Source organism: Vipera berus (assembly GCF_964194415.1).
Source record: "Vipera berus genome assembly, chromosome: Z".
Taxonomy (NCBI): Eukaryota; Metazoa; Chordata; class Lepidosauria; order Squamata; family Viperidae; genus Vipera; species Vipera berus.
In genome coordinates, this window is record NC_138205.1 from 45,350,931 (window position 1) to 45,378,048 (window position 27,118).

The 27,118-nt window shown below is 39.2% G+C and overlaps 1 protein-coding gene across 3 annotated transcripts in view; it reads left to right on the plus strand.

Annotated features, from left to right (window-relative positions):
- Positions 1-27,118, plus strand: part of RARA (retinoic acid receptor alpha) — a gene marked incomplete at its 5' end in the record, with an annotated part of 230,072 nt that overhangs the window by 174,010 nt on the left and 28,944 nt on the right. For 2 of the 3 annotated variants that reach the window (XM_081343819.1, XM_081343820.1), the window contains one exon: positions 25,408-25,556. In XM_081343819.1, the coding sequence (XP_081199945.1) occupies positions 25,408-25,556 (149 nt within the window). Of the gene's footprint in view, positions 1-13,888; positions 14,004-25,407; positions 25,557-27,118 lie in introns of those variants that run through there. The other variant, XM_081343821.1, reaches the window with a different exon arrangement.

The following is a 27,118-nucleotide window of genomic DNA, read 5'->3' on the forward strand; positions in this document are numbered from 1 at the left end:
GTAGAGGAGATTAGCATTGTATATGTGTTTTCAAAAAAGATGTTAACATCCACAGTTAAACAGCAACTGTATATTTATCATCCTTTATGCTATTGGTATCATCATTCTGTACCAAATTCAGGTTGGCTTTTGATCGAGCCTACATATTCTAGCAGATTGCCATGACAAAAAATAAAAAAATAATTACTTAAAAATGTAAGTGGCTTTATTTACCAAGTGTTGTGCCAGCTGCCACTACTAGCACAAAATTAATGACGTTCAAGTTGAACAGATCAAGGTTTTTAAATATCCAGGAATTTATTTTTTAATCTATCACAGCTTGGAGCAACAAACTCAAGAAACCACAGGCTATACCCCTGAGGCTTCCAATTCTGTAAATAGATTTGCTAGTTGCAACAATAAAAATTTGGTTTCTGCAACAGTAAATTATTTAAAACCAAGATGCTCCTGCTATGAGGACAGTTTTGCATTTATAAAGATACGAAAGCCTTAGAAGCAATTCAGTAAAAAACGTACGGTATGTGTCCTTAGTCGATGCCAAATGAACTTATTTGGCTTGAGCTGGGCTTCCTCTTTTGAAGCCCCCAAGATAATTTGCTGTTTGAAATACTGAGTAGATTGATTTTCTGGGGTGGGTCCTCAGTCCAGTCATTTTGAGAAAGTTAGCTGGAAAAGTACTTAGCCTTGGAATTGTCTTACTGCACTTTCTCAGTCCAATCTCTGCTACTGGTTTGTCCCAAGGAAAGCCATGGTGGAGATCAAACTGAGTGCTCCTAATTTGAATCTTCAGAACAGTAGATCCAAAATTTCAAATAATTAATGTGGAAACTTCTATTGTGGACTTTTATATAGACTGATTGTAATTGTCTTTCTTTCATTCTCTTCGTTATACATAGTATGTTTACATTGGCAACAATTAATTCTTTATCTTTGAGTATGTTGGAGGAGTCTGTCAATAATATGCTCACAGAGCCTCTCTCCTCTCCATTCTTGGATGAAGCTATTACAATAATTCCCCATGACTTCCTGTACCACCCTTATATTCTGTACTTGGAACTTTGCTTTCCCCTTATTACTAAATGCACAGGATGGTTTGAATTTGAGATTGTGCACTTTTTACTAGGAGACTGGTCTTTTCTGTGAAAGTTTTGGTTGCTACTAGAAGATGCTAGATTTAAACTGTGCTCAGGGTTGGATAAGCTGATTAGTTTGTCTTATGTAGAAGGTTACAGCAATCAGAGCTAACTTTTGTCCCTGTAACATGGTAATTGCATATTTTGTTTATTTTGTACTGCACAATTTTTTTGAAAGAAAGAAAGACAGTTTTTGTGCTGTGTTCTTTGTTACTCCTAACAAGTAGAAATATTTTTTTAAAAAAGAAAATAATTGTAAATTGGCATTAATTATACAAGTGTCAAAAACTTACAATACAAAGTACTTTAAATCCAGTCATGTTCTTCCCCCCCCCCCAAATCTCATAAATCCAGTCTGAACATCTGGAAGTATGGGAAGGGAAGATATATATGAATAAATTTAGTCATGTTAAGATGCAGTTAAACAAGCCTCAATAAATGGTGCTGAGATAGGGGAGATATTACTTAAATGGGCCCCCCTGGGAAGAATGTATTTCTGGATACCAGATGCTATTGGCAAATAACTGATAAAGGAGGGAATGCAATTCATGTCCTGCTTATGCACATCCAGGCATGAGATTTGATGGTTAGAAATAGTATACTAGACTAATTCTTGGATATTCAATTTGATTAAGCTAGGTTGTTCTTGAAGTATTATATTGTACATTAAGTATTCAGGTAATCTGCCATTCCAGATAAATCACCTGGTCCAAATTCCATCATGGACTTACCTAATGAGGGATACTTTAGAACTTTCAATCAAACCTCTCTGTCATTCTTCTGGATGAAAGGAGTGCTCCAGTATCCTTCTATTTGTGAGCAACAATGCCAAATATGCAAAGTACTTCTTATTTTCTTTATTTTTCTGTTTGAAGGAAGTCCTTCATCTTCAAGCCTCGTTTCCCTCCAGCGACAGGCCACCATGCATCAAAACCTTGTCAAATCTATACTTTGCTGGTGTTTGCTCTTCACTGAGGAAGTTCTTAAATTATATAAAAGAAGTGATAAATTATTGACACCTCTCTCTCCATCACTTTAATGGATCTCCTTGCTCAAATGGGAACTGTGATTTATTCAGTGTACAGGCCCAGGAGATAGGGAGGATGTTCAAAAGAAGTGCTGTGTATGTAGTTTTACTATGCATTGAAAATGGCTTCTATTCTCCCCAACCTGTGAACACAATCTTCATTACCATTCCAAATGTGCTGAGTACACTCCAAAGATACTTTCAAAAAACAGCAGGCAGGCCTGTGTATTAAGATTGTCTAAGACATTCAAGAATAGTATGAAAACTTTGAGGGGAGGTTGGGTTGAATTCCTTTCCCACATAGTGAACTGCTGATTCCTACTGTGGAAAAGGGATACCAGAGCAAATTACTCTTATCCCTCAGGTAGCTCTTATGTTCTTTATGTTTTTCCATTGCAGTTCTCTCAGGGAAGGACTTCTGATAACGTTCTAAACTAGGTGTGGAGAACCTTTCAGTCAGAGGCTACAATTCTTTACAGCTAATCTACCATAATGATTTGCTCCATGCATCTGATGAAGACAGCTATAGCATCTGAACGTTTAAAATTATGCTTTTTGATGAATTATATCTTTTGTAGCCTGCAAATTATTACCAGACTAACACTTTTTTCCTGCAGTTACTACATGTTGTTTGTTGTAGTTTTGTTGTAGAGCCTCTTTAGAAATTTCCAGAGCTTCCAGAATTCTTGGTAGGAGTTCCAACGTACATACATACAATGCAATAATAAATAAATTCCATTTTAAACAACCACAGGAGTAGCATATTCATTCTCTAAACTCACAATTATATTAAAATATTTCTTTATTTTGTTCTTTTCCCCTCTGTTTGAAAAATTTTCATCTAGATGTTATTAGCTCATAGCTTTGTAATCTTTCTGAGCTTAAACATCCAGTCTGAATAGGGAACATGTTTTCTTTGCAGCCGGCAATTGGTCCACATTAAAGTCATTGTAACATGCATTTTTTATAATTTGGAAGGCACATTGAGCTTTTGTAGATTTTGTATGGAGTAGGAGATTGTATCAAACAACATTGTGGACCATAAATAAGTTACAGATATATATATACTGGTCACCCTATGTACCACCTTATCCATATGTCATTGAACAACAGTACCCTGGGTAACCAGCTTAGCAATGCTAATGCACCATAGTCTTTTCAAAGACCACTCAAGATTAAAAGTTGTATGCTTGTCACATTGTGATGACCTTTATAGTCACAACTCATTCTCCAATTGCATTTTACTTGCTGAAACTTTCTTATTTCCTCAACCATCTCGATCCAACTTACTCTTCATCTATCAAGAGATAGTGTACTACCTGCACCTCAATTTCTTTCATTTCATAGTTTGGAGAATTTGATCCTGCCTACTCTCAAAGCCAAAGTAAAGGAGGTACAACTAATTTTTTGAAATCTATTAGTGGGAGTTTTTACAGCAGAAATCAGGCTGTGTGTGCTCAGAATTCTACTTCTCAGAAACTTCCCATATTCATGGACTACATAACATTAGAAGCCTCACAGGTTCAAAGCTTCTAGGTAAGTTGTTTTGTAAAAGACAAGGAAGGAGTCATACATATGTGGGAGATCTGCCTAGTGCAAAACTCTGAAGTCAAGCTAGATAGATATTTATATAATGATAATATCAGCCTTAAGATTTAAATTTTAATTCTCTTCCTCCTGTCCTTTCATGCCCATGAACTTTCAGCATTTTTTTGAAATTGGAAGGTACTTACATTATTTATATCACAATTATTTCTGGCCTGAGTGTGATGGTTTCTGCCACTTTAGCTTCAGTCTTTTGATACATGCAGTGCAAGAATTCTTTGCAGATGTTGATCTTCATCTCATCCTGCCTCCCCTCCCCTCCCCCACCCTCCTCTCCTCTCCTCTCCTCTCCTCTCTCCTTTCCTCTCTGTAAAGCTTGTCATGAAAGGTTTGGTTTTACTTTTATTTGCCTATTTGTGAACTTCTCTCATTTTGCCCCCATGAATGTAAAATTGATGTCTACTATTCCTAATCATCTTCTACTATGGAACATGGCATTTTTATCTGCTATGACATTGCTTTTTCAAATGAAGGTGTAATGTGCCTTGCATATAAAGCCACCTATCTTTATTCTTCATAGGAATAAAAATAGTCCTTCCCTTAAATCTCTCCACTCTTTCAAAATCCATTTTTGCATTCCATTTAAACTAGGTTAAATATTACCTCCTTTTTTCTTAAATTGTTTGATGATAAAGGAAAGATTGTCATCACTTCACTATCTTGATGTCCAGAGATTGCTGGCTTTCTTTGTGTATTGAACAGCATCATTCCAAAGACAACATCGCTTATTTTGATTTTCTATGGTCCATCTAAAGCACAGGTGTCAAACTCAATCGCATCATGTGACATATGGTGACATATCATGACATTTTTTGCCTTTGTGGAGACAGGGTTGGCGTGGCCTGTGCATGACACATCCGGTCTGCGGGCCGCCAGTTTGACGTCCCCGATCTAAAGGGTTGCTTTGTTCTAACATTTGCCCAATCAAATAGTGATGATCAGTGCTTTTTTGTGTAAAAAAAAAAAGGTGCCGGAACTCATACACGTCATACAACCCACCTTGCCTACCATACAAGGTTCCATCCAAAAAAGGTGCTGGCACTCCGTTCTGGGCATTCTATGATAAAAAAAAGCCCTGGTGATGATTATCAAAATTTGGTATAAGGTGAGGAAACAATAGTGCTCCCTTCAGTACTCCATGAAATAGCAACAGGGACATCTGTATTTTTCATCTGCAAGCCTTTTCACCGAACTAATGCCAGACAGCATTAGTGGGCTCACACTTTCCTTTCACATTGTCCCAATTCTGAGAAAGATGTAGCAATAGTTGTTCTCTACCCCCCTTCCCCCTTTTGGTCACCTTATTACTAGATACTCCACCAAGTAATAAAGCTTGTTACTCAGCTATGTACATGAATCAGGGACCAAAATGAAGAGCAATATGAGTGAAATTAGTCATCTCTGCCTTACCCAACCTGCCTCCAGTTGTGTCAGATGACTTCGCTGATCCTTCTTAGTTCTTCTATGTCAGTCTTTGAGGTTAGGGATTAAGGTTTTCCATTACCTTAATTGTGAGTAGTTTGCAATGATTAAAATGTAGTTTTCAAGTGCTGACTGAAAATTAGGAAAGTGGTAATATAGCACAGAGAGGTATGAGAGGTTGCATTTCTAACTTTCTCCTGTTCCCTACCATGAATAATCTGGTAACTCCAAAAATACCTAGGAGTAATTTATGTGATTAATTTGTAAAAAGAAGAGGTTTTTAATTTATTAGCAATTGGTTGACAAGCCACCCACTTCCTCTTTTTTAGATTTTTTTTTAGATCTTTTAGATAGAGAACAGAATTGTCCAGACCTCAATGAATCAGTTGGCTCACTTAACATAGCTCTGATTGTATTTTGAAATTCAGGTGCTCCTATTTCCCTCCATCAGATGTTAGAGCAACCATACCATAATTAAGTTGAAGCTTCTAAATGAGAAAAAGGCTCCTTCATCTTCTGACAAAACAGTTTTAAAAATCAGCAACTTTCAAATGCTTATTTCCCAACTAAGATTTTTTTTTGTCCCTGCCTCCCTTTATCCCCTAAACTTTCTCAGTAATTCTTTTGTAAATTAGAAGTTAAACAATCCTGGGGAGTAATATTAGTTGACTCATTTGGTCAAATAAAGGTGTGCTCTGTGAACACAAAAGTAAAAGCTCTTTTTGTGGCCTCTTAGTAATCCTTCTGGAGAAGAAAGAGGGAGGGAAAATAAGCTCCCCAAACAATTTTGACCCTGGTTATTTCAAAATCAGGACTTGTTCTCTTGATTCAAGGAAAGTAGTTATGTTATTGAGTAGAGTAAGAAAAGGGATGAGTTTGTTTTTAATTTCATTTTTTAATGCTTTGAAACTAATGCTGGTATGTTTTCACCACTCAGCTGGTCCAGGATCCAGCTAACAATACTGAGTCAGATAGTAGTCCATCTAGAGCACGGGTCGGCAACCCGCGGCTCCGGAGCCGCATGCGGCTCTTTGAGCCGTCTCCTGCGGCTCCCAGCCGCCCGGTGCGCGCGCACCTCTTCAAACGGGCAGTGGTGCACGCGCACCTCTCCAAATGGAGAGTGGCACCGCCCGTTTGGAGAGGAGTGCGCGCACCTCCCCGAATGGGCGGAGGTGCACACGCCCCTCCCCAAACCTTTGGAGAGGTGCGCGCATACCTCCGCGCGAACGGGCAGCGGCCCCGCTCTTTGAGGAAGCTGCCGCGGCCCGTCTGCAAAGCTGCCGAAAGCGGCAGCTTTGCAGACGGGCCGCGGCAGCTTTCTCAAAGAGCGGCGCCCCTGCCCATTCCAAGAGGTGCGCGCGCACCTCTCCGAACGACCTCTCCGTACCTCCGCGCGAACGGGCAGCGGCGCCGCTCTTTGAGGAAGCTGCCGCGGCCCGTCTGCAAAGCTGCCGAAAGCAGCAGCTTTGCAGACGGGCTGTCGCCATCGGGCAACCGGGAACCGGTTCCATCTCACTTTAAAAAAAATGGCAACCGCGTGCGTCTGCGCATGCACAAAAAAACGTTTTGCGCATGCGCAAAACTTTTTTTTCGCATGCGCGTGCATGGACACACGCACGCGGCTCCCACTTTTTTTAATTTGTGATGGAACCGGTTCCCAGTGGCTCTTTTCCTTTTTTAGGTTGCCGACCCCTGATCTAGAGCATGGGTCTTCAAACTCGGCCCTTTTATGACTCATGGACTTCAACTCCCAGAATTCCTCAGTCAGGCACACTGGCTGAGGAATTCTGGGAGTTGAAGTCCATGAGTCATAAAAGGGCCGAGTTTGAAGACCCCTGATCTAGAGGCAAGTTGGCTCAGTGGTTAAAGATGCTGAACTTGTCAGCTGGAAAACTTGATAGTCCAGGATCAAGACCATGTGCTGTGCAATGGGGTGAGCTCCTGTTACTTGCCTAAGAAACAGACTGGACAGAGGAAACCTTTACCTTTACTACTAGTACATCTATCTTGGTACTAGCAGATAGCAGATAGTACATCTGCTATCATTCAATAGCAGAATCTCTTTTTTAAAGGGATGTAACAGATATTTTGGGGGATATTATGAATGAAGAAAGTTTATGTGCTTATCTGTGATGCCTTTTGTGTGCCTACACAGATATATAGATTCTATCCCACTCTCTTTAAACTCATCTACATACACTTATACATATGGCTTATGTACATGACATTATTTTAATTACCAGCCCCCTCAAAGACTTTTTAAGTTGGCTAGGCAGTTATTTTCATTATTAATCAATGCTTCTTTTCAGCTGTGAAACCATCATTCAGTTAGTGCCCCATTCTAGGCTAGATTTTGGAGGAAAAAGAAGGCCCACATGGAAAAACTTAATAAAATAAATTCCAAATGCCATGCTCCACCAATCCATGTTTTCAGGATATATTGATTGGTCCACATGTGTAGCTGGCTGAAAAGTTGCTGTAGATTCAATATAGGTGCATATCTTAATGCATAGTGCCAAGACAATAGTTGCCCATTTCTGTTTAGGTATCTGACTGCTAGAAAAAGTTAACTGTGAAGCTGCCAATTCACCATTCTTTTATTAAACTTAAAAACTAACTGCTTTCCATGGTGGTGAAAAAATAATGTGTTGGCTATTTTGCAGTGAGGTATTTTTTTCTCAGTAATTGTGATTCAATTTGTGTGTTACATTTATGACTATATGAAGAATAGGGTGAGATACCTTATCATCAGGGACAGACATTCTAAACAATAACTACAGTCAGTCACCAGGACAGGAAGCTTAAAGTTCCCTATGCTGGGATGTGGGAACAGTTTTGCAGCAATAAAAAAATCCCATCACTCCCATTATCCTAGGCAAAATGGAAAGAAAAGAAACTTGTAGCAGTCTCAATCCATGCAACAGTTATTCAAACAAAACAAAGTACAGGATGCAACTCGATTCTTTTCAGCCATCACTCCCTTCTCAAAAAGAGAGGTGGGGCAAGGGGAAGTTACCACCCCTGTCAATTTCTATGTTTTTGTTTTACTTGTGAAAACAGAAAAGTTGCAAGGATCTGCACTTTCAAAAGAGATCAAACCAATCAAGTCATCTTACCGTTTAAGGACCTGTTACTAATGCTACTTCATCTGCAAAGTCAACCAAAAATTCTTGCTTTTGAAAAAGCAGAGACTTTGGTCATAAACTCTGGTCTCTTTGCTGACAATGGGAAGGTTGAACCTTTTTAATGATTTTGAATACGTCACAACTGAGCTACAAATAAATATACTCAGCAGCAGAACACAGACAATATAGTGGAAACAAACAATTCTAGAAATGTGGAAGTGTTTCTATTCTGTCTAATATAGTTTCAAAAAGTTATGACCATAATTGGACCAGAATTTCCATTGCTAAGCAAGGCAGTTGTTAAGGGAATTGCGCCCGATTTTATAACCTGATTTGCCGCAGTTCTTAAGTGACTCATGGGATTATTATATGAATCTGACTTCTCCCATTGACTTTGATTGTCAGAAGCTGGCTGGGAAGGTTGCAAATGGCGATCACTAGATCAAGTGACACAGTAACTATCGTAAATACATGCCAGTTGCAAAGCACCCGAATTTCAGTCAAGTGACCATGGGGATGCTGCAGTGGTTATTAGTGTGAAGAGCAGTTGTAAGTCACTTTTTTCATTGCCATTGTAACTGGTTGATAAATGAATGGTTGTAAATCAAGGACTACCTGCATGCATCTCCCCTCATACAATCTGCTTTTTTAATAGATGGAATTTTTAAGGAGAGATGTGTGACTTGAACTCTACTGTCTCTCTGACCCCAGGAAACCTGGGCAAGATACATGTTAAGAACAGTGAGAAAATAATGATTTAGGATCAACAGCCTCCAGTGATCTTAATAATCGGATTGTTTCTTGACCTCTAATACCATGCTTTCCCCAAAGTAAGACACTGTCTTACTTTCTTTTGGGCTCTATAAAGTAAGCATTAGGTTTTACTTTTGGGGAGGGCTTACTTTTTGCCAGTACCGGTACCAGTAGGCCGCGAGTACGTGGGGGTGGGATGGGGCCTGTACATGAGGTGGAAAGCAATGCAGCGGTGAGAACGTGGTGGTGGACCAGTTGCTTCCCTCCGCCTGTCAGACACTTGCTGAAGCTGCGCAGGATAAGGTTGCCGGGTAGGAGGGAGGAATTGCTTCCCTCAGCCTGCCAGATACCTGCCGAAGCTATGCCCCTGCCCAGATGCCTTTGCCCCCTCAAGCATTTTTTTTTTACTAATCTGCCTTTCAGTTGCATTGTGTTTCTCCGTTTGCTTCTCAGCCTTCACCGCATGTTTGTGGGACTATTGGTAAAAAAAAAAAGGTGAATCAGACTTTCTAACTTCTTGAGATCTCATGAGAAGTTAGAAAGTCTGATTGAACTTTTTTCCCCCCCACAAACACACGGCGTTGTACTCGCCAATGGCCCGGCCATGAGGCCTGGTGGATTCCCCCCCCATCTGACCCACGCAAGGCCATAGCCAGGCCTAACCCCCACTGCCCCCCAACCCTAACAGGAGATGGGAAGCCCTCAGGGGGAAAAACAGAAAAATGTGGGTGGGGGGAAAAACGGGTTTTTTGTTTGTTTCCAAAGCAAAACACTGTATTTATTATATTATTCCCTTCAAGTAGTTTCTGAGGTAGGATAAAATAGATAAGTTATGCTGAGAAGTAAACATTGATAATGATGTTATCCTCTGAGCTTCATGGATGGAGCAGTGAAATTGGTCTTGGTATTAATCCAGTGCATTCTAGTCTTGTGTACTCTTGACATAATATACTTTTGCTAGCTTTAGAACTGTACCTAGATTGTGGCTTTGGCTCACCTCTGACTCATTAAAGGTAAAGGTAAAGGTTCCCCCGCACATGCATGCTAGTCGTTTCCGACTCTAGGGGCCGGTGCTCATCTCCGTTTCAAAGCCGAAGAGCCAGCGCTTGTCCGAGGACGTCTCCGTGGTCATGTGGCTGGCATGACTAGACGCCAAAGGCGCACGGAACGCTGTTACCTTCCCACCGTAGTGGTCCCTATTTTTCTACTTGCATTTTTACGTGCTTTCGAACTGCTAGGTTGGCAGAAGCTGGGACGAGTAACAGGCGCTCACTCTGTTACGTGGCACTCGGGATTCGACCCGCCAAACTGCCGACCTTCTGATCGACAAGCTCAGCGTCCTAACCCACTGAGCCACCGCGTCCCTTCTGACTCATTACATATATTTTATATTGTGTTTGAACCATCTTTGTGGTGTGTATTTTATGAGTTGTGTGTTCTGGTCATTCACACATACAGATTTTTCTGTTACTTACGTGTGCATTTGAATGATATTGTTATGAATCTACTGGGAAAGACAAATTCTGAATATGCTCAGAATTCAGATTCTCTCTTTTTTGGCAGTACATATCTTTGCAATCCCCTTCATGGATTACTGCCTTGTCGTGGCGAAGGGGCTTGCGTAATTCAATGAAGCTATGAGCTATGCCGTGCAGGGCCACCCAAGACGGAAAGGTCATAGCAGAGAGTTCTGACAAAATGTGATCCACTGGAGAAGGAAATGGCAACCCACTCCAGTATCTTTGCCATGAAAACCCTATGGACAGTACCAAAAGACAAAATGATATGACGCTGGAAGATGAGCCCCTCAGGTCAGAAGGCATCCAATATGCTACTGGGGAAGAGCAGAGGGCTAGTACTAGTCATGCCAGAAAGAATGAAGTGACTGAGCCAAAGCCGAAAGGACGCTCAGCTGTGGATGTGTCTGGTGGTGAAAGGAAAGCCCGATGCTGTAAAGATTTTTTCTCCATAGGAACCTGGAATGTAAGATCCATGAATCAAGGAAAGCTGGACGTGGTCAAACAAGAGATGACAAGACTGAACATCGACATCTTAGGTATCAGCGAACTAAAATGGACAGGAATGGGTGAATTTAATTCAGATGACCATCAGGTATACTACTGCGGGCAAGAATCCCTCAGAAGAAATGGAATAGCCTTCATAGTCAATAAAAGAGTAGGAAAAGCAATACTGGGATACAATCCTCAAAATGACAGAATGATCTCAGTTCGAATCCAAGGCAACCCATTCAATATCACAGTAGTCCAAGTCTATGCCCCAACCACCAGTCCTGAAGAGGATGAAATTGACCGGTTCTATGAAGCCCTACAGCACGTTATAGAACTAACACTAAAAAATGATGTCCTTATCATCATGGGGAATTGGAATGCTAAAGTAGGAAGCCAAAAGATAACCGGAATAACAGGCAAGTTTGGTCTTGGAGTACAAAATGAAGCAGGGCACAGGCTGATAGAATTTTGTCAAGAGAACAACCCAAGAGAAGGCTCTACACATGGACATCACCAGACGGTCAACACAGAAATCAGATTGACTATATGCTTTGTAGCCAAAGATGGAGAAGCTGTATACAGTCAGTAAAAACAAGACCAGGAGCTGACTGTGGCTCAGACCATGAGCTTCTCATTGCAAAGTTTAGGCTTAAACTGAAGAAAGTAGGGAAAAGCGCTAGGCCACTCAGGTATGAATTAAATCATATCCCTGTTGAATATACAGTAGAGGTGACAAATAGATTTAAGGAATTAGATCTGATAGAGTGCCTGAAGAACTATGGACAGAGGTTCGCAACATTGTACAACAGGTAGCAACCAAAACCATCCCAAAGAAAAAGAAATGCAAGAAAGCAAAATGGCTGTCTGAGGAAGCTTTGCAAATAGCTGAGGAAAGGAGGGAAGCGAAAGGCAAGGGAGAAAAAGAAAAATATGCCCAATTAAATGCAGAATTCCAGAGAATAGCTAGAAGAAATAAGAATGCCTTCTTAAATGAACAATGCAAAGAAATAGAAGAAAACAATAGAATATGGAGGACCAGAGATCTTTTCAAGAAAATTGGAGAGATGAAGGGAACGTTTCATGCAAAAATGGGCATGATAAAGGACCAAAATGGCAGGGACCTAACAGAGGCAGAAGAGATTAAGAAGAGGTGGCAAAATTACATAGAAGAACTGTACAAGAATGAGCTTAACGTCCCTGATAATCACAATGAGGTGGTCACTGACCTTGAGCCAGACATCCTATAATGTGAAGTGAAATGGGCCTTAGAAAAGCTGAGCAACAACAAAGCTAGTGGAGGTGACAGTATTCCAGCTGAGCTATTCAAAATCTTAAAAGACAATGCAGTAAAAGTGCTACACTCAATTTGCCAGCAAATTTGGAAAACTCAACAGTGGCCACAGGATTGGAAAAGATCAGTTTACATTCCAATTCCAAAGAAAGGCAGTGCCAAAGAATGTTCAAACTATCGCACCATTGCACTCATTTCTTATGCTAGTAAAGTTATGCTTAAAATCCTACAAGCTAGACTTCAGCAGTATGTGGTTCGAGAACTACCAAAAGTACAGGCAGGATTTCGAAGAGGCAGAGGAACTAGAGATCAAACTGCCAACATATGCTGGATTATGGAGACAGCTAGAGAGTTCCAGAAAAACATCTACTTCTGCTTCATTGACTATGCTAAAGCCTTTGATTGTGTGAATCATAACAAACTGTGGCAAGTCCTTAAAGAGATGGGAGTACCAGACCATCTTATTTGTCTCTTGAGAAACCTATATGCAGGCCAAGAAGCAACAGTGAGAACTGGACAGGGAACCACTGATTGGTTCAAAATTAGGAAAGGAGTCCGGCAAGGCTGTATACTGTCGCCTTGCCTATTTAACTTATATGCAGAGCACATCATGAGAAAGGCAGGGCTAGATGAATCAAAAGTTGGAATTAAGATTGCCGGAAGAAATATCAACAGCCTAAGATATGCAGATGATACCACTCTAATGGCAGAAAGTGAAGAGGAACTAAAGAGCCTCTTATTTATTTATTTTATTTATTTTAATTCCATTTATATCCCGCCCTTCTCCGAAGACTCAGGGCGGCTTACAAGCTTGTTGCGAGTGAAGAAGGAGAGTGCAAAACTTGGGTTGAAACTTAACATTAAGAAAACCAAGATCATGGCATCTGGCCCTCTCAATTCCTGGCAAATAGATGGGGAAGAAATGGAGGTAGTGACAGATTTTATTTTTCTGGGCTCCAAGATCACTGCAGATGGGGACTGTAGCCAAGAAATTAAAAGACGTTTGCTCCTCAGGAGGAAAGCCATGGCAAATCTAGACAACACACTAAAAAGCAGAGACATCACCCTGTCAACAAAAGTGCGTATAGTCAAGGCTATGGTCTTCCCAGTTGCAATGTATGGCAGTGAAAGTTGGACCATAAAAAAGGCTGAGCGCCAAAGAATTGAGGCCTTTGAACTATGGTGCTGGAGAAGATTCCTGTGAGTCCCTTGGACTGCAAGGCGATCAAACCGGTCAGTCCTAGAGGAGATCAACCCTGACTGCTCTTTAGAAGGGCAGATCCTGAAGCTAAAACTCAAATACTTTGGCCACCTAATGAGAAGGAAGGACTCACTGGAGAAGAGCCTAATGCTGGGAAAGATTGAGGGCAATAGAAGAAGGGGACGACAGAGAATGAGGTGGCTGGATGGAGTCACTGAAGCAGTAGGCGTGAGCTTAAATGGACTCCAGCAGATGGTAGAGGACAGGAAGGCCTGGAAGAACATTGTCCATAGGGTCGCGATGGGTCGGACATGACTTTGCAACTAACAACAACAACAACAATCTTTGCAATCTGAAATACATATTAAAAGCCTTCATTCAACTCAGACCAGAATAAATCTTCATGTTATTTAGATTTGATTTTCATCTCTGAAAAAGTAATTCAATTCTCCCCAAGCAAATTGCTTGGATAATTACTGTTAAGATGTTTGTCAACTTGCTTTTAATCTCTGTTTCCTCTCATTTTCATAACCCTGTTCTACTGAAATGTGTGTTTAATTATATTTTATAATTAAGATAGTAATTGAAAATGAAAAAATTCAAAATCAAATTTAAATGCAACTTTTTTCTTTAAAATATAATATTCTTCCAAATTCAGTATAATAATGTTGCTGTCCATTGGAGAGGCTACAGATATTAGGTTTTTCCTGAAAAAATAGCACTGCGCCTGTTTTGCTCACAATAGGTTCTTAGCTGCTCTGTTTGAAAGGAGGTGAATAGAGAAAACAGCAGTTTTCAGTTTACTACTCCTAGATAATAGTGGACAATAATCTAATCTCATATAAAGCAGGTTCCTGCAAAGGTAATAAACAAGAAGATGGTGATAAATTTTCAGAGCGAATGTCTTTTAGGGAGGTATTGACATTTAATATGTGATAAATGTACTGCACTCTATTCTGCCAACCACTGACACATTTTTTATGGATGAAGAAATTCCCATGAGGCACAGTAGGATCCTACTCTCTCCCTCTTTGATGTATACATATGGAAAATCTCCATACCAAGTCATTTCTAGGAATGAGAAGCTGATATTTTCCCACTTCCCATTTCATTCTGTTCACCCTTCTCTGTCAAGGGCTTGGCCTTTGATATGGGAGGCATATACAACTGTCTCTTTCTTACAGTGATCAAATGCAAAGGCTGTATCCATACAGGGATTGATCTGTCACTGGGCTCTCTTATGCCCCATCAGATCCTCCCAGACATACGTACTATGCTTACAGAAAACTTTAGCGCTCAGTCCTTGGTGCAATCTAACTCAGTATAAAATCTTTCATATATGTCTTTTTCCATTCAAAGAGATTCCTCGTAGAATGTTTTAAACTTAGTTTTCCTTAGTTAGGTATGCATAAATATGTGCAGAGAATTAAATCATAGTTTACATCTTGTCGTTCTTTGTTTTGAACACTGCACATGCAGGAGACAGGCTAGGCATTCCTCAGGCATTTCTGGATGAGGGAGATAATTCACTTAGCTTGAATTCGCCCTTTCAGCTCTCTGCTAGAATCCCTTTTTCCCCCTTTATCATTCAGTGACCCTTTCACTCACCCCAAGCATCTGCTTTGGTGTACCTCCTAGCCTGCGCTTTTTGTCAACTGCTCTTTTTAATACCTCCTCTGCTATTGGTTTCCCAGTAGCTTTGGAAATGAACTCCATCTTCCTCAGTGAATTGACCAGGAGGTATTATTTCTTCACTTTATTGGTACAGGGTATAGATATAAAAATGTTTTTATCTTTCTCACAATACTGTAACAACCTACTAATATCTGTTTGGCATCTTGGTCAAGATAGTTGGAAGGAACTTTACCACCGAGTATATTATTAATCTATAAAATATACTGGCCTAAGACAATTTTTTTTGTAATATTTTATTGGTTTTCCAATTTTACATTTGAGAATTTAAAAAGCCTGCTCTTTAGAAGGCCAGATCCTGAAGTTGAAACTCAAATACTCTGGCCACCTAATGAGAAGGAAGGATTCACTAGAGAACAGCCTAATGCTGGGAAAGGTTGAGGGCAAGAGAAGAAGGGGATGACAGAGAATGAGGTGGCTGGATGGATTCACTGAAGCAGTAGGCGTGAGCTTAAATGGACTCCAGAAGTTGGTAGAGGACAGGAAGGCCTGGAGGAACGTTGTCCATGGGGTCGCAATGGGTCGGACACGACTTCGTAACTAACAACAGCGATAACAAATTTAAAAAGCATCGTGGTGGCTGTGTTAATCAATAGTTCACTAACAAAATCTTTAGTAGAAATCTCTGGTTACATCCTCGAATATTTCTTCTCTTTTTCCCTTAACATTTACTATCTCATATTCAAGCTGGTACATTTGCTAATTGTATCAACTCAATGAAAACATCATTATTACATTTATCAATACGTTTTTAGCTTATACATATCTTAATTAGTCTTCATAAACAATCCATATCCTGTTATTAATTTTTATCTAATTTTTAATTTCTCATCAATATTCCAATTTAACCTTTAATATCCATAATTTTCCAACTTTGGGTAACCAAAATTTCCTTTATCTCTCTTCATAACAAACTATAATATCTATAAAAGTATAAAGTCCAAAATACACATTTTACCTATTTAAATGTAATCTTGTTCTATTTCCTAAAAATTATCTGTTTCCCATCATATTAAATCATCTACTTAATAATAGAATATCCCCTTTGATAGATCAAAAACATTATATATATTGCCTGGGTTAATCAATAAATCAAACATATTCCTGATAATTAATTTTCATTTCCCTTTTAAATCTATTTTTTCAATATTAAATAAATCAAATCCTTATTTTCCACTGATTTCCAACTATTTCAAATCTAATAACCAAAATTCCCTTTATCTCAACATCTCCCTTTAACCCTCTAATTGACAATATAAAATCCCCTCTAATAAATCAAAAACCCTAATTTTTTCAACCTTATTCTAGCTTTCTTCCTTTGCCAACTAGGCTTCCATATCAGCACTTTTAAATCATCAAATAAATCTCCCTCCATTCTTATATATGTTATTTGAGTTAAAAGAGACCATTTGATTACCAGTTTTCTGTAAGGACTGGCCCATTTGTATTCATTAGATTGTCGCCCTGTTATTCCAGTCCCCCATATTTGATCCAGTATATTTGTCTTCAATTCAGTCTGTTCTTCTCTCAAATTTCTTCTGGTTTATATAGAAAATCATTTCCTTTTTCAGTATTGTCCCTTCCTTGACTGAATTATCCATCAGCCGTATTTGTTGGTCAGTTGAGTCCTCTGTCTTAATATTCGGTTGTTTCACTGGACTGTGAGCCAAGTCTCTTTTTAGGAAATAACAAATTGCCATACCAAGCTTCACCACAAGATGTCACCGGTACCATTTAAGGTTTTTTTTAATCCCAAATTTTTCTAGGTTCTTTTACCAATTTTATTTCTTTTTTTGCAGATAATAACAAGAGTCTCCAGTAAAAATAGGACACTTTTTGGTTCCCAAGTTTCAGAAGCATATAAATCCAATTTAAATTAATATAGTTCTTTTTGATGCTTGATTCTCCTGGGTAGTCAGCTGCCGCTATTCTTAGAGGGTGGGATAGAAATTCCCTTCTCACTCTCTCCTCACAGGGGAAGATACTTCAAAAAGCTTTTACAGGAAAGTACTTAGGGTAAAGAGAAGATAAGATCTCACCCAGCTTCATCTGCATTGCTTTCAGTGTGCTTGGTTAGTAAGTTTGACTTCGGCTGTCAGCAGCTAAGTGACGGGCCATATTGCTATGACCAATCTTTTTCCCGTTGGTTTGAAGAGCTGCCCCGGATCCTCTCCTTGCTCGTCACCCCTACAGGGCAACTTTCGACCTTTTCCAGGGTCCCCCAGAGGGATAAAACCAGATGCTGGAGATGGAGCTTGCGGTGGCAAACCAGAAATCCTAGCTTAAGACAATGTCTTATTCTATATCTATAGTAGCTCTTATGATATCTGTTTTGTTTCTTAGTTAATAGAGCATGTGTTCATGGGCAAATCCTTCATCCTGCATTTTATAATTGACAAAACCTTTTTCACTTTTCTGCATAGTACCAAAAAGCAGAGTTAAGGAATTAACATTTGATAGTTAAGGAATCTTCTAGTGGCTCTGTTTTCTGGAATAACAAAGTTGATAATACATTTTTCCATTTTTAATTTTACAGTCCTTTCCAGTGCCCATTAGTAAATAAAATTTGTGAGATGGAAAAGTGGGCTATTACTTCTATAAAGTCGTTTGCAGTAGCTGATTTTCATCTGAAAGTGTCTCAGATGTTCTCCCATTTGACTTCTGGATTAGTTGGACTGTCAAAAGGTATTGCTGGCATTTTTCTGCCAAATGGGAACAATCTTGTTCACATTCCTTTTTAGTTATTTTCTTAAGAATTTTCTTTTAGCAGAATGACTTACCTTTTTGACATTTGCTCCCTTCCCATTCCCATCACATTCATTGAAATTAAGGGGATAAGGTGTGGAGAGTGAGCATAAATGTTATCAAAAATGAAAGAAACAGCTTTAAGGAGTTCAAAAGGGTTTTGTATTGTGTTATTAAAATGCTTTTTAAGTATTTTGTATGTTCTCCAGAATTTATTAAGAAAAGTGAGACAATTGGTAAACCTGCCTTATGTTCTAGAAGCAAACTCTGGTTCTTAAGTGCAAGTCTGGGACAAACTTCAATGATAAGGGAAGATATGTATATGTGGTCAGAAGTTCTCTTTTTATTCATTCACATCCATTACTTTAAATACTTAATAGGATTAGTGGCACATGCTGCTAAATGGATGTGGATAAAGAGAGAAAATGAGCACTCTTTGCACAAGTTTGTTCCAAAAGAACTGAGGAATTCACACTTTAAAACATGATTCTACTTTGGAAACACTTCCTTTTTTACAGTAAAAGTAGAGGATTGTGAAAACTTTACTGAGAATAATTGTCCCTTCCTCAAATTCTGTGACTTAAAGGGATGAATCTGAAAATAGGATGGGGAGCATGATACCCAGTCTCCTTTTCTGCAAAGTCCAGAAGCATGGACGTCTCTCCTCACCCACCTGCAGTTTTTGTCAAAGAATGCAAAGTCTGTTTTCAGCCCCTGGGTAGGAGGTGGGCATCGTAGGAGGTGGGCATCGTCCCAGTAAGGGCATGTCAGGGAACAGTTAATTTGCTTCTCTATGGGCATAATTGGGTAACCCAACAATCATTCTCTTGGCCAGGGGAACAGTCGCTCGTTGTTCCAGCTACTAACTTTGCCTTTTGTCTTTGTCTCTAGCAGTGGGGGCGCTGGAAACAATCCATTCTGAATTATACATTCCTTTTTCTAGGGCTAAGCCCGTTTGTAAGGTGCTGAATAGCCTTTTCTTTTGGCAACCACCCCATTTTGAAGAATTAAGATCCTAAGTTAGGTAGATTGGGCAGCTACTGTTCCTTAAAATGTGAGGAAAAACTACTTGAAAGATGGAAAAAAGTGTTGTTACTGGAAATATTGACTCCAGAAAATGGTAATAAATTAGAACTTTATAGTTGATGTTGGATCTTTTGCTAAGATGGTAATATTGCAAGATTGCTTTTGGTATGATACTAAGATTGGTAAGATTGGTAAGATCAGTGTGGAAAGAAAATTTGGGAAAATGCTTATTTTTTCCAAGTTGGTTGGTGGAGCTAGAATTCTCCTTTAGAACATTGGTTTTAATGTGTGGTCTTCTAGAACCTTGGGGATCCCTGAGATTATGTCAGGGGTTCTTAAAATCATTTGCCAGTTTACAAAAATAATGCAATATTAAAATCCCATCAAACAACTGTAACAAGTGGTAATGTCAGTGAATGGATCCATTTTAGGTTTTATAACAGTAAATATCAATAAGTATAACCATATACTTATTGGGGTCTCCATCATGTTTAAAATTGCATCGGGGTCCCAAAAGAAAAAGTTTAAAGTAACACTGCTTTAGAACATATTGTAGTTATGTTAATAGGAAGCATAGACTGCCTCCAAGTTCTTGTCCTCTAAATCAGCTGGAGAAGCTTCTAGTTCAAAAATCAATGTACATAATCTATTGTTTCATGTTTTATTTGGTGACATCAATGTTTATAAAACTTCAATGTGTATGGCAAAATTGCAAATATTAGAAAGAAACAAGAAATGGCAGACATTAGGAAGGAAACGAGGTATGGCATTTGTTGTGTGTATATTTATTTATTTATATTTATATTTATATTTATATACCGCCCTATTCCCGTAGGACTCAGGTCGGTTTACAGGGAAAATTAAAAGTTAAAATACATCATATACAATTAAAAATGATTAAAACTAAGATTAAATTAATCCCTGAACTTAACTAAAACCCCATTAATTAAAAATTAAAACCCCTCAGTCTGGGCCAGACAACTCAAAAAACCAAGTTTTCAAGTCCCTACGAAATGAGCGAAGGTCGGGGGCGGTCCTAAGCTCCGTGGGAAGCTGGTTCCAAAGGGCCGGCACGCCCACAGAGAACGCCCTTCCCCTGGGGATAACCCGCCGGCATTCCTTAACCGGCGGTACCCTAAGAAGGCCCTCCCTGTGGGAGCGCACAGGACGATGGGCAGCTGATGCTGGCAGCAGGTGTTCCCTTAGATATGCATTCTTGTATGCATTCAAGAGTATCTCAAAGAGATCTAGAACATTTAAGAATGAGGAAAAAAGAGAAGCAGGCAATCAAGTAGAGGAAGGTATAAATTCACAAGCTTGTTTTTTTCTTCAGGAATAGTGAAGTAAGAGACACGTATCACTTACTTAAAATATGTTGAATTATATACACTCAGTGTCTTGACCATAAATACCAGAATGCATTGATTATGTTGTTCTATATTTCCCCAAACTTCAGAGTAATGATGAAAAGTCTGTGACGCTTGAATAATTTTATTTTACACAGATGACAAGGAATGGGAAAAAGGGAGGAAAGAGGGTTGCAGAAGTAGAAAATCTAGACTTTCCCACCTACTCTTAAGTTGCCCACTGTTAACTCACTGCTGGATGGCAACTCTTGGCAGAAAAGTCTCTCCATTTCCAAATCAGAATATGTTCTTGCACTTCAGGATATTTGGGTTATTCTTCAAAGAGAAAGAGTGGTAGCTGGATTAAGATCTGTCTGTCTGTCTGTCTGTCTGTCTGTCTGTCTGTCTGTCTGTCTGTCTGTCTGTCATATGGAACATTCACATCACATTTTGATAAAAACACGGGAAATAGAAATACAAAATATGAAATATAAAATCTAAAATATTGTAAATGTATGCCTAGATTACAGGTATAGTTTTTGCTTCAGCCAGGAAATCAGGAAAGTCTCTGTTAGAGGCTTTATTTTGTCAATCAGATACTATACATTGGATAGTTTGATTTTCCGCCCCACAGTCACAATTCCATGATGGTATTTTACCCCACTTGTAGAGAGCATCTATGCATCTACCAATATAATATAAATAAGGATAAAGATAGGACTCTGAAAATTTACGTATTGGACCTTTGTCGTTTTCTTCCATGGTTATTTTCTAGATTGAAAATCAAAACCAAAGACTCGGCTTCCCAAATAAATATCCATGTTTTTCCATTCTAGAAGGCCACAGTACACTCTTAATATAAGAACCCTATTTTTTCCCCTACCCGGACATCATTAGTTCTTTTCCAGTGTAAGAAACTCTGAGCTTTAATAAATTTACTCAGCAGAATTATATAATAAAACCTTTCCTGGATTATGCCACATTGGCTGAGGGAGGTAATCACATTTTGGAATCCTCCAAAATATAAGGCTGTGCAGCATATCTGATTTAATTCTCAGAGGTCCTTCAACTTAATACGTGTCTGCAACTCTTTAAAGCAGTGGTGCCTTCTTGTGGGACTGCATAGCTAATATTTACTTTCAGTTCCATAGATATGCAATGAATTTCTGATAATACAAAAGAGTTCCTCTGATCATCTGCGGCGTATCTTTTTACCTTATAATTAACTCATTGTCATAATTTGTGGACTCCAGATCAGACAAGACTTCTAGCCTCTCCTCCTAGTTGACCATGGTTATCCTGCCCAGAATTAGGAATGGAAACCAAGTCTCAGTTGTACAGCTGTCTTGCCTTATTGCTTTTCTGTGGCAAGATGTGTGCCTCTAGCCTCACTTGCAATTGGCTCTGGGCCACACCTATGTGTGTTAATGGAGGGAGAGATTAGTCCAGGGAAAACTTGTGTTTTGCACTGTCAGGGTGGGGATGTTATGGGCTGTGAGTAGGTGGAAATCCTCAGGGTGCATTCCCCAGCTGTGAGCCTCTTCCTGAGTAGAGGCCCCATTCAATGCATCCCCTTTCATGTCTAATCTCCTGGCATGTGCCAGCTCTTTTGTTTGCTGGGTTCACATCCTGGCTCCTTTCCCTGCAAATTGTGTGTGTGTGTTTGTGTGTGTATGCGCACATGTGCGTATGTATGTATAGGGGAATTACTTGTTTTTTTTGCTAAAAAGGAGGTAATCAAAGCCATCCTTGGGGGACTGGCCTGGAGGCCTTTCCCATCTGAAGGCCTGTTCTCCCTGAATGGGGCCAAACTTTTTAATATCCTGTCTGACTGGTTTACTCCGGACTATAACTTGAAGAAAAACATCGGCAGACATCCTACAGGAAAAGAGCTGTGGATGTGCAGCCAAATGCCTTAACCTTTTCGTGTCTGGGAGAGCAGCAAACCCTTCACACATGTGTTGGGTATTCTTTTTTGTTATTGTTGCCCAGTGCACATGCAAGTCTGGTCCTGCCATTATGGTTTGCCAGGATTCATGTGACTTCTTCCCTTGCAGCTTTTCAGCGCAGCAGTGCAACCTCCAAGTTACTCTGTCCCCAATCTTTTCTCTGTCCCCAACCTTAAGATCTTCTTTCCCCAGATTGTTAAGGAAAGCAAATAACCCTGTCATATTTGTGTCTGGAGTCAGGGCTATTTCTTCAATCAGGAGTCATGGGAATCGTCTTTTGAAATAAGCTGTGCCAGAGTGGAGGCTATATCAACAAACCTATTTATGTATGTGAGTGTCAGTAGGATTGGTGGATTTCATGGAGCTAGAGGACAGCCTGCTGGAAGTTTAGAGGGTGGTCTCCATCTGAACCTAGATGTCATTGGATAGAATTTTCTTTAGAAGTGTCTATATGTGGTGTGGACCTGTGGTGCAAACAGGTTCTAGATAAGTTATATAACCACATACAATTACATTACACTCTTATATTTTGTGTTATCTTATGTACTACATAAGGGTTCTGCAAAATAACACAAAGACGTGAAAATTAATAAAAATGGTAAACTATTAATTTTAAACCAAATGTTATATGGTAATAGAGTGATCCTACTTTTAAATCTTTTTTATGACAAGACACTTAAATAAAATAACTGAGGCTATGCCAAAATTCAATTTGGCTTAGAAACCTAATGGAAGACTATAGTCCACACTGATAGATGGAAGAAAAGACTAAAAATTACCTTAGAAGGGTAAACATTCAGAGGAAAAAGCCTTCATCCATTATACCATGGAAGGTCTGCCAATGATCTCAGCATGATAGCAGTATTGTAGGAAAATCAGCCATCCTCCAGATGGATTGGCCCCAACCTATTATGGTTATACAAATGGAAAAAGGGTTTTTTTGAATTGGAAACAAACTGCAAACCAGTCCAAATTCAAAAATGTAGAGCAATATATTCTGTGTAACAGATCTCGAATGCCACCCAGGCAGCAGCATTTTACATTAGTTGTGTTTTCCAAATGTAATTAAAAAGCAGCCCTCACTGTACTGATCCAACTTGAACATAGCCAAGATTTATATGTCAAATTAGGTAGCTTCTAACAAATTCAGGCTTTCCTCCCTACAACCTTGAAGGTTGAGTAAACAGAGAGATTGAATGTTGTGTGAACATCTAGCAAGCTTCCTGACCAATGGGAATCTAAATCCAGATCTCAGGCTAATGTCTTGAACACAAAGCAACATTAGCTTACCAGCCAAAGTAGAACAAAAATATTACGGCCCCTGTTTAACACCTGACAGGCATGGCCCAAGGCTGAGTTCTATTTCAGTCAAATTGAAATATTAAAAAGGACCTGCAACCCCAAAATAGGAGAGGTTTCCTTGCTGATAAATGCCACCCTTTTATCCGGATTGACCCAACCACCCTTTCCTTCACTTGTTTAAGTGCCTCTTTCATTTTGCCTGCTGATGAGTTCTGCATAACTTGGAAGCTTGCATGCTTATGCTGATGGAATTTTGATGGATGGAATTCTTTCGTTGTCTACTTTTGAAGACTGGCCTTTCAGAATCCTGTTTCTCCATTCCCCTTGTTACTCATTTTCATTTTAGAAGCTGAGATAATAGCTACCTTCCCATTTCATTAACCATATCCCAGTTAAATGAAACCATTGTTAATTCTTATGCTGTTTATCCATTTTTCTCTAGAAATTATTAAGCCTGCTTGCCATTAATCACTTCTATATTTAACTAATATTAAATATCTCTTATGGCCCAACTTGAATTTTCCTCCCTTTCTTGTCCTTTGATGGACAGGTGATCCACTATTTTGTGCTGTATATGGCTTAGTGAAAATTAACGTGAACAAGAAGATTAAATTAGTTATTGTTTTGCTGAAAGCCCTCTGTGTGTGCTCTGGAACACTTCTTTTTTTATTATGGCTTTATCCAACCCTTTTTGCTTTCAGTTCCAGGAAACCTAATTATTGCTGTGCTGCTTACCTTCCTTTCCCCTCTGCTTCTCTCCTCCTCCATCACCTTAAGCTGCAACACCAAGATTTAATGTACCTGGGACTGATTATGGCTGCCTTAACTCCACATTTTATTTCCCTGGCCTGAAAATGTCAGATTGCATCTTGAAGAGATGCCATCCCTCCTTTGCAGAAAGCATGCTGGAGGCGGCTTTCAAAACTTCCAGGCTTTCAAATTTACAGAATTGGGGCTTTTCTTACTCACTGGGTTACTACATTCCTCTTCCATTTTTCTTGTGAAGTATGTGCTACGTTAAAAGCTTTTTGGGTTGCAAAATCAGTCTGGCCAAAATATACGTTACTAGAAAGCATTCCCCAGCAGGAGATACTGAGATGTTTCATTCTTAAATGATGTTGTTAAAACCACAAAGTGGTGCTCCCAAGAAGCTTGCTGGTATTTATATTGAGACAATCTTTGATCAGCAACCTTCACAGGCTTTGCAGAATGTTTCCCCTTCTCAATTTCCATATTCCTTTCTGAAAATCCATAGTCAGTGCAAGGGGTCCACTTGAATTACAAAAACAGCAATCAGTTTGTTATTATAGATAATTTTATACAAGTATCTTTCTCTTGTTATTCATGCCAATAGTCTTCAACAGAAATGTTGGAGTTTTTCTTTTAATCTAAAATGATGATATGGTAAGGTAGAGTAAGCATTTCTGCTATGCAAGCATTTTAAGAACATAAGCTCTTGCCGAGTCCTTCTTCATCTATGTCCATTTTGCAAGTGATCAGCATCACATTCCACATCAATATCTGTGTACGTGTGAATGGGAAACCAAGATAGAACTCTGTGGACCAATCTTCCATCTTTTTCCCCCTAGAACATATTAAACCATATCCTTTTAACAGCATTATTCCATATCAAGCACTGGAAGATCAAGCAATGCCATACACGTTTTGCTCAAAAGTAGTGTAACTAAGGTGAATTGATTAAGTAACTCACATATAAGTTCCAGATAGGTTTGAAACTTCACCAGTTCTTTATGTGATTTTTTTTCTCTCTTTTTCTGTAGCCATTGAAACACAAAGTACCAGCTCAGAAGAGATTGTACCCAGCCCTCCTTCACCACCCCCACTGCCCCGAATCTACAAACCCTGCTTTGTGTGTCAGGATAAGTCATCTGGCTACCACTATGGTGTTAGCGCCTGTGAAGGATGCAAGGTGAGAGTAAAAATAGATGGAGGGATATGTAAGCAGGAAAGCTAAAGAGAAAATGGGTCACTCAAATATATAGGTTCCAAAGAAGAATTGTGGAATGCAGAATGCTAATGCAAGCACTGAGGTTTAGAGGAAGTCACAAATGTTAGAACACGCTTTCTGGTATCAGCTATGACTAGTGTATTTTTCCTGGCCCAGGAAGTACCATTTTCTCTGTCTTTTTCAACTATTCCAGAGGGCTTCAAGAGTGTTTGTGGAAGTGTCCAGTCATCATCTGGCAACTGTCATCATGGGCTTTGCCCATGTCCTGTGATTTTAAAAATGTGGAGGAGCAGAACTGTGTTTTTTACAGAGCTGGGAAGATTTGAGAGTGATGCCAAGCTCTCAGTCCCTCTATTTCTCTAGGAAATGCTGGGTTGTCTTTGATATTTTGGGTTACAACGCCCATTGTCTATAACCATTTGCTTTATTGGATTGCTTTTTGTAATAGAGGCTACCAGTTAATTATTTATTCTCTATTCCCTTCTTGATACTTTATCTATTATTTTTAAACATATTCCTCACTTCGATATCTAAGAAAGATGAACTGCTGTGACATTACCTGTTCAGGCATGTGCTTCCACTTGCACTACTAGGCCATCATCATGACTTTGTGTAAGTTAAGCTGTCAGAAATTAGACTGGGGAGGAAGACATGGCCCAAACAGCTGATCTTTCCCTCCATTAACAGAGAACTCTATATGCCTCTGACACAAAAGAAAGGGTTTTCTTCCTCTCCACCCCAAGTCCCTTAATCTCATTAAGGAATTCATTCCCCTGGGTTCTTGAAAAGTCTGGCTGCTTCTGTGGTTACCATCTCTGCCTCCTTCCTTTTCCATATCAATTGGCTTCTGCTTTAAGAGACCAGTCAGGTGCGTCAACAGCCACCTTTTTGTTAAAAACAAAAGCCATTTCTTTACTATTTTTTGGTTTCAAAATCAGATTAAAATTGTAAGCTTACTTTTAGAAATCGGTTTGAAATGATTTGTACATTTGTGGGCCTTTGGTTTCAAACAGAAGGTATTATTGAATTATTAAATAATTTAAAATAATAATTGTTAAAATAATTTTTCCATTTCTCATCTTCCTTCTCTGTTAGCTTTTCCTTGCTAAAAGCTTTAATCTCTTGCATTGTTTTGAGCATAAAATCTGTGTTCTCCAAGTTAGATGGGTTGTTTTTGCAGGTATATAGTCCAAATTATGAAGCCCTTCCAACTTCTTCTTCTTCTTCTTCTTCTTCTTCTTCTTCTTCTTCTTCTTCTTCTTCTTCTTCTTCTTCTTCTTCTTCTTCTTCTTCTTCTTCTTCTTCTCCTTCTCCTTCTCCTTCTCCTCCTCCTCCTCCTCCTCATTATTATTATTATTATTATTATTATTATTATTATTATTATTATTATTATCATCATCATCATCATCATCATCATCATCATCATCATCATCAATTTTTATACAGTTAGAGTTCCACTGTGCTCTAGGCGGGGCTAAGGCATCACGCTATAACTAGGAGATCATGAGTTCTAGTCCCACTTT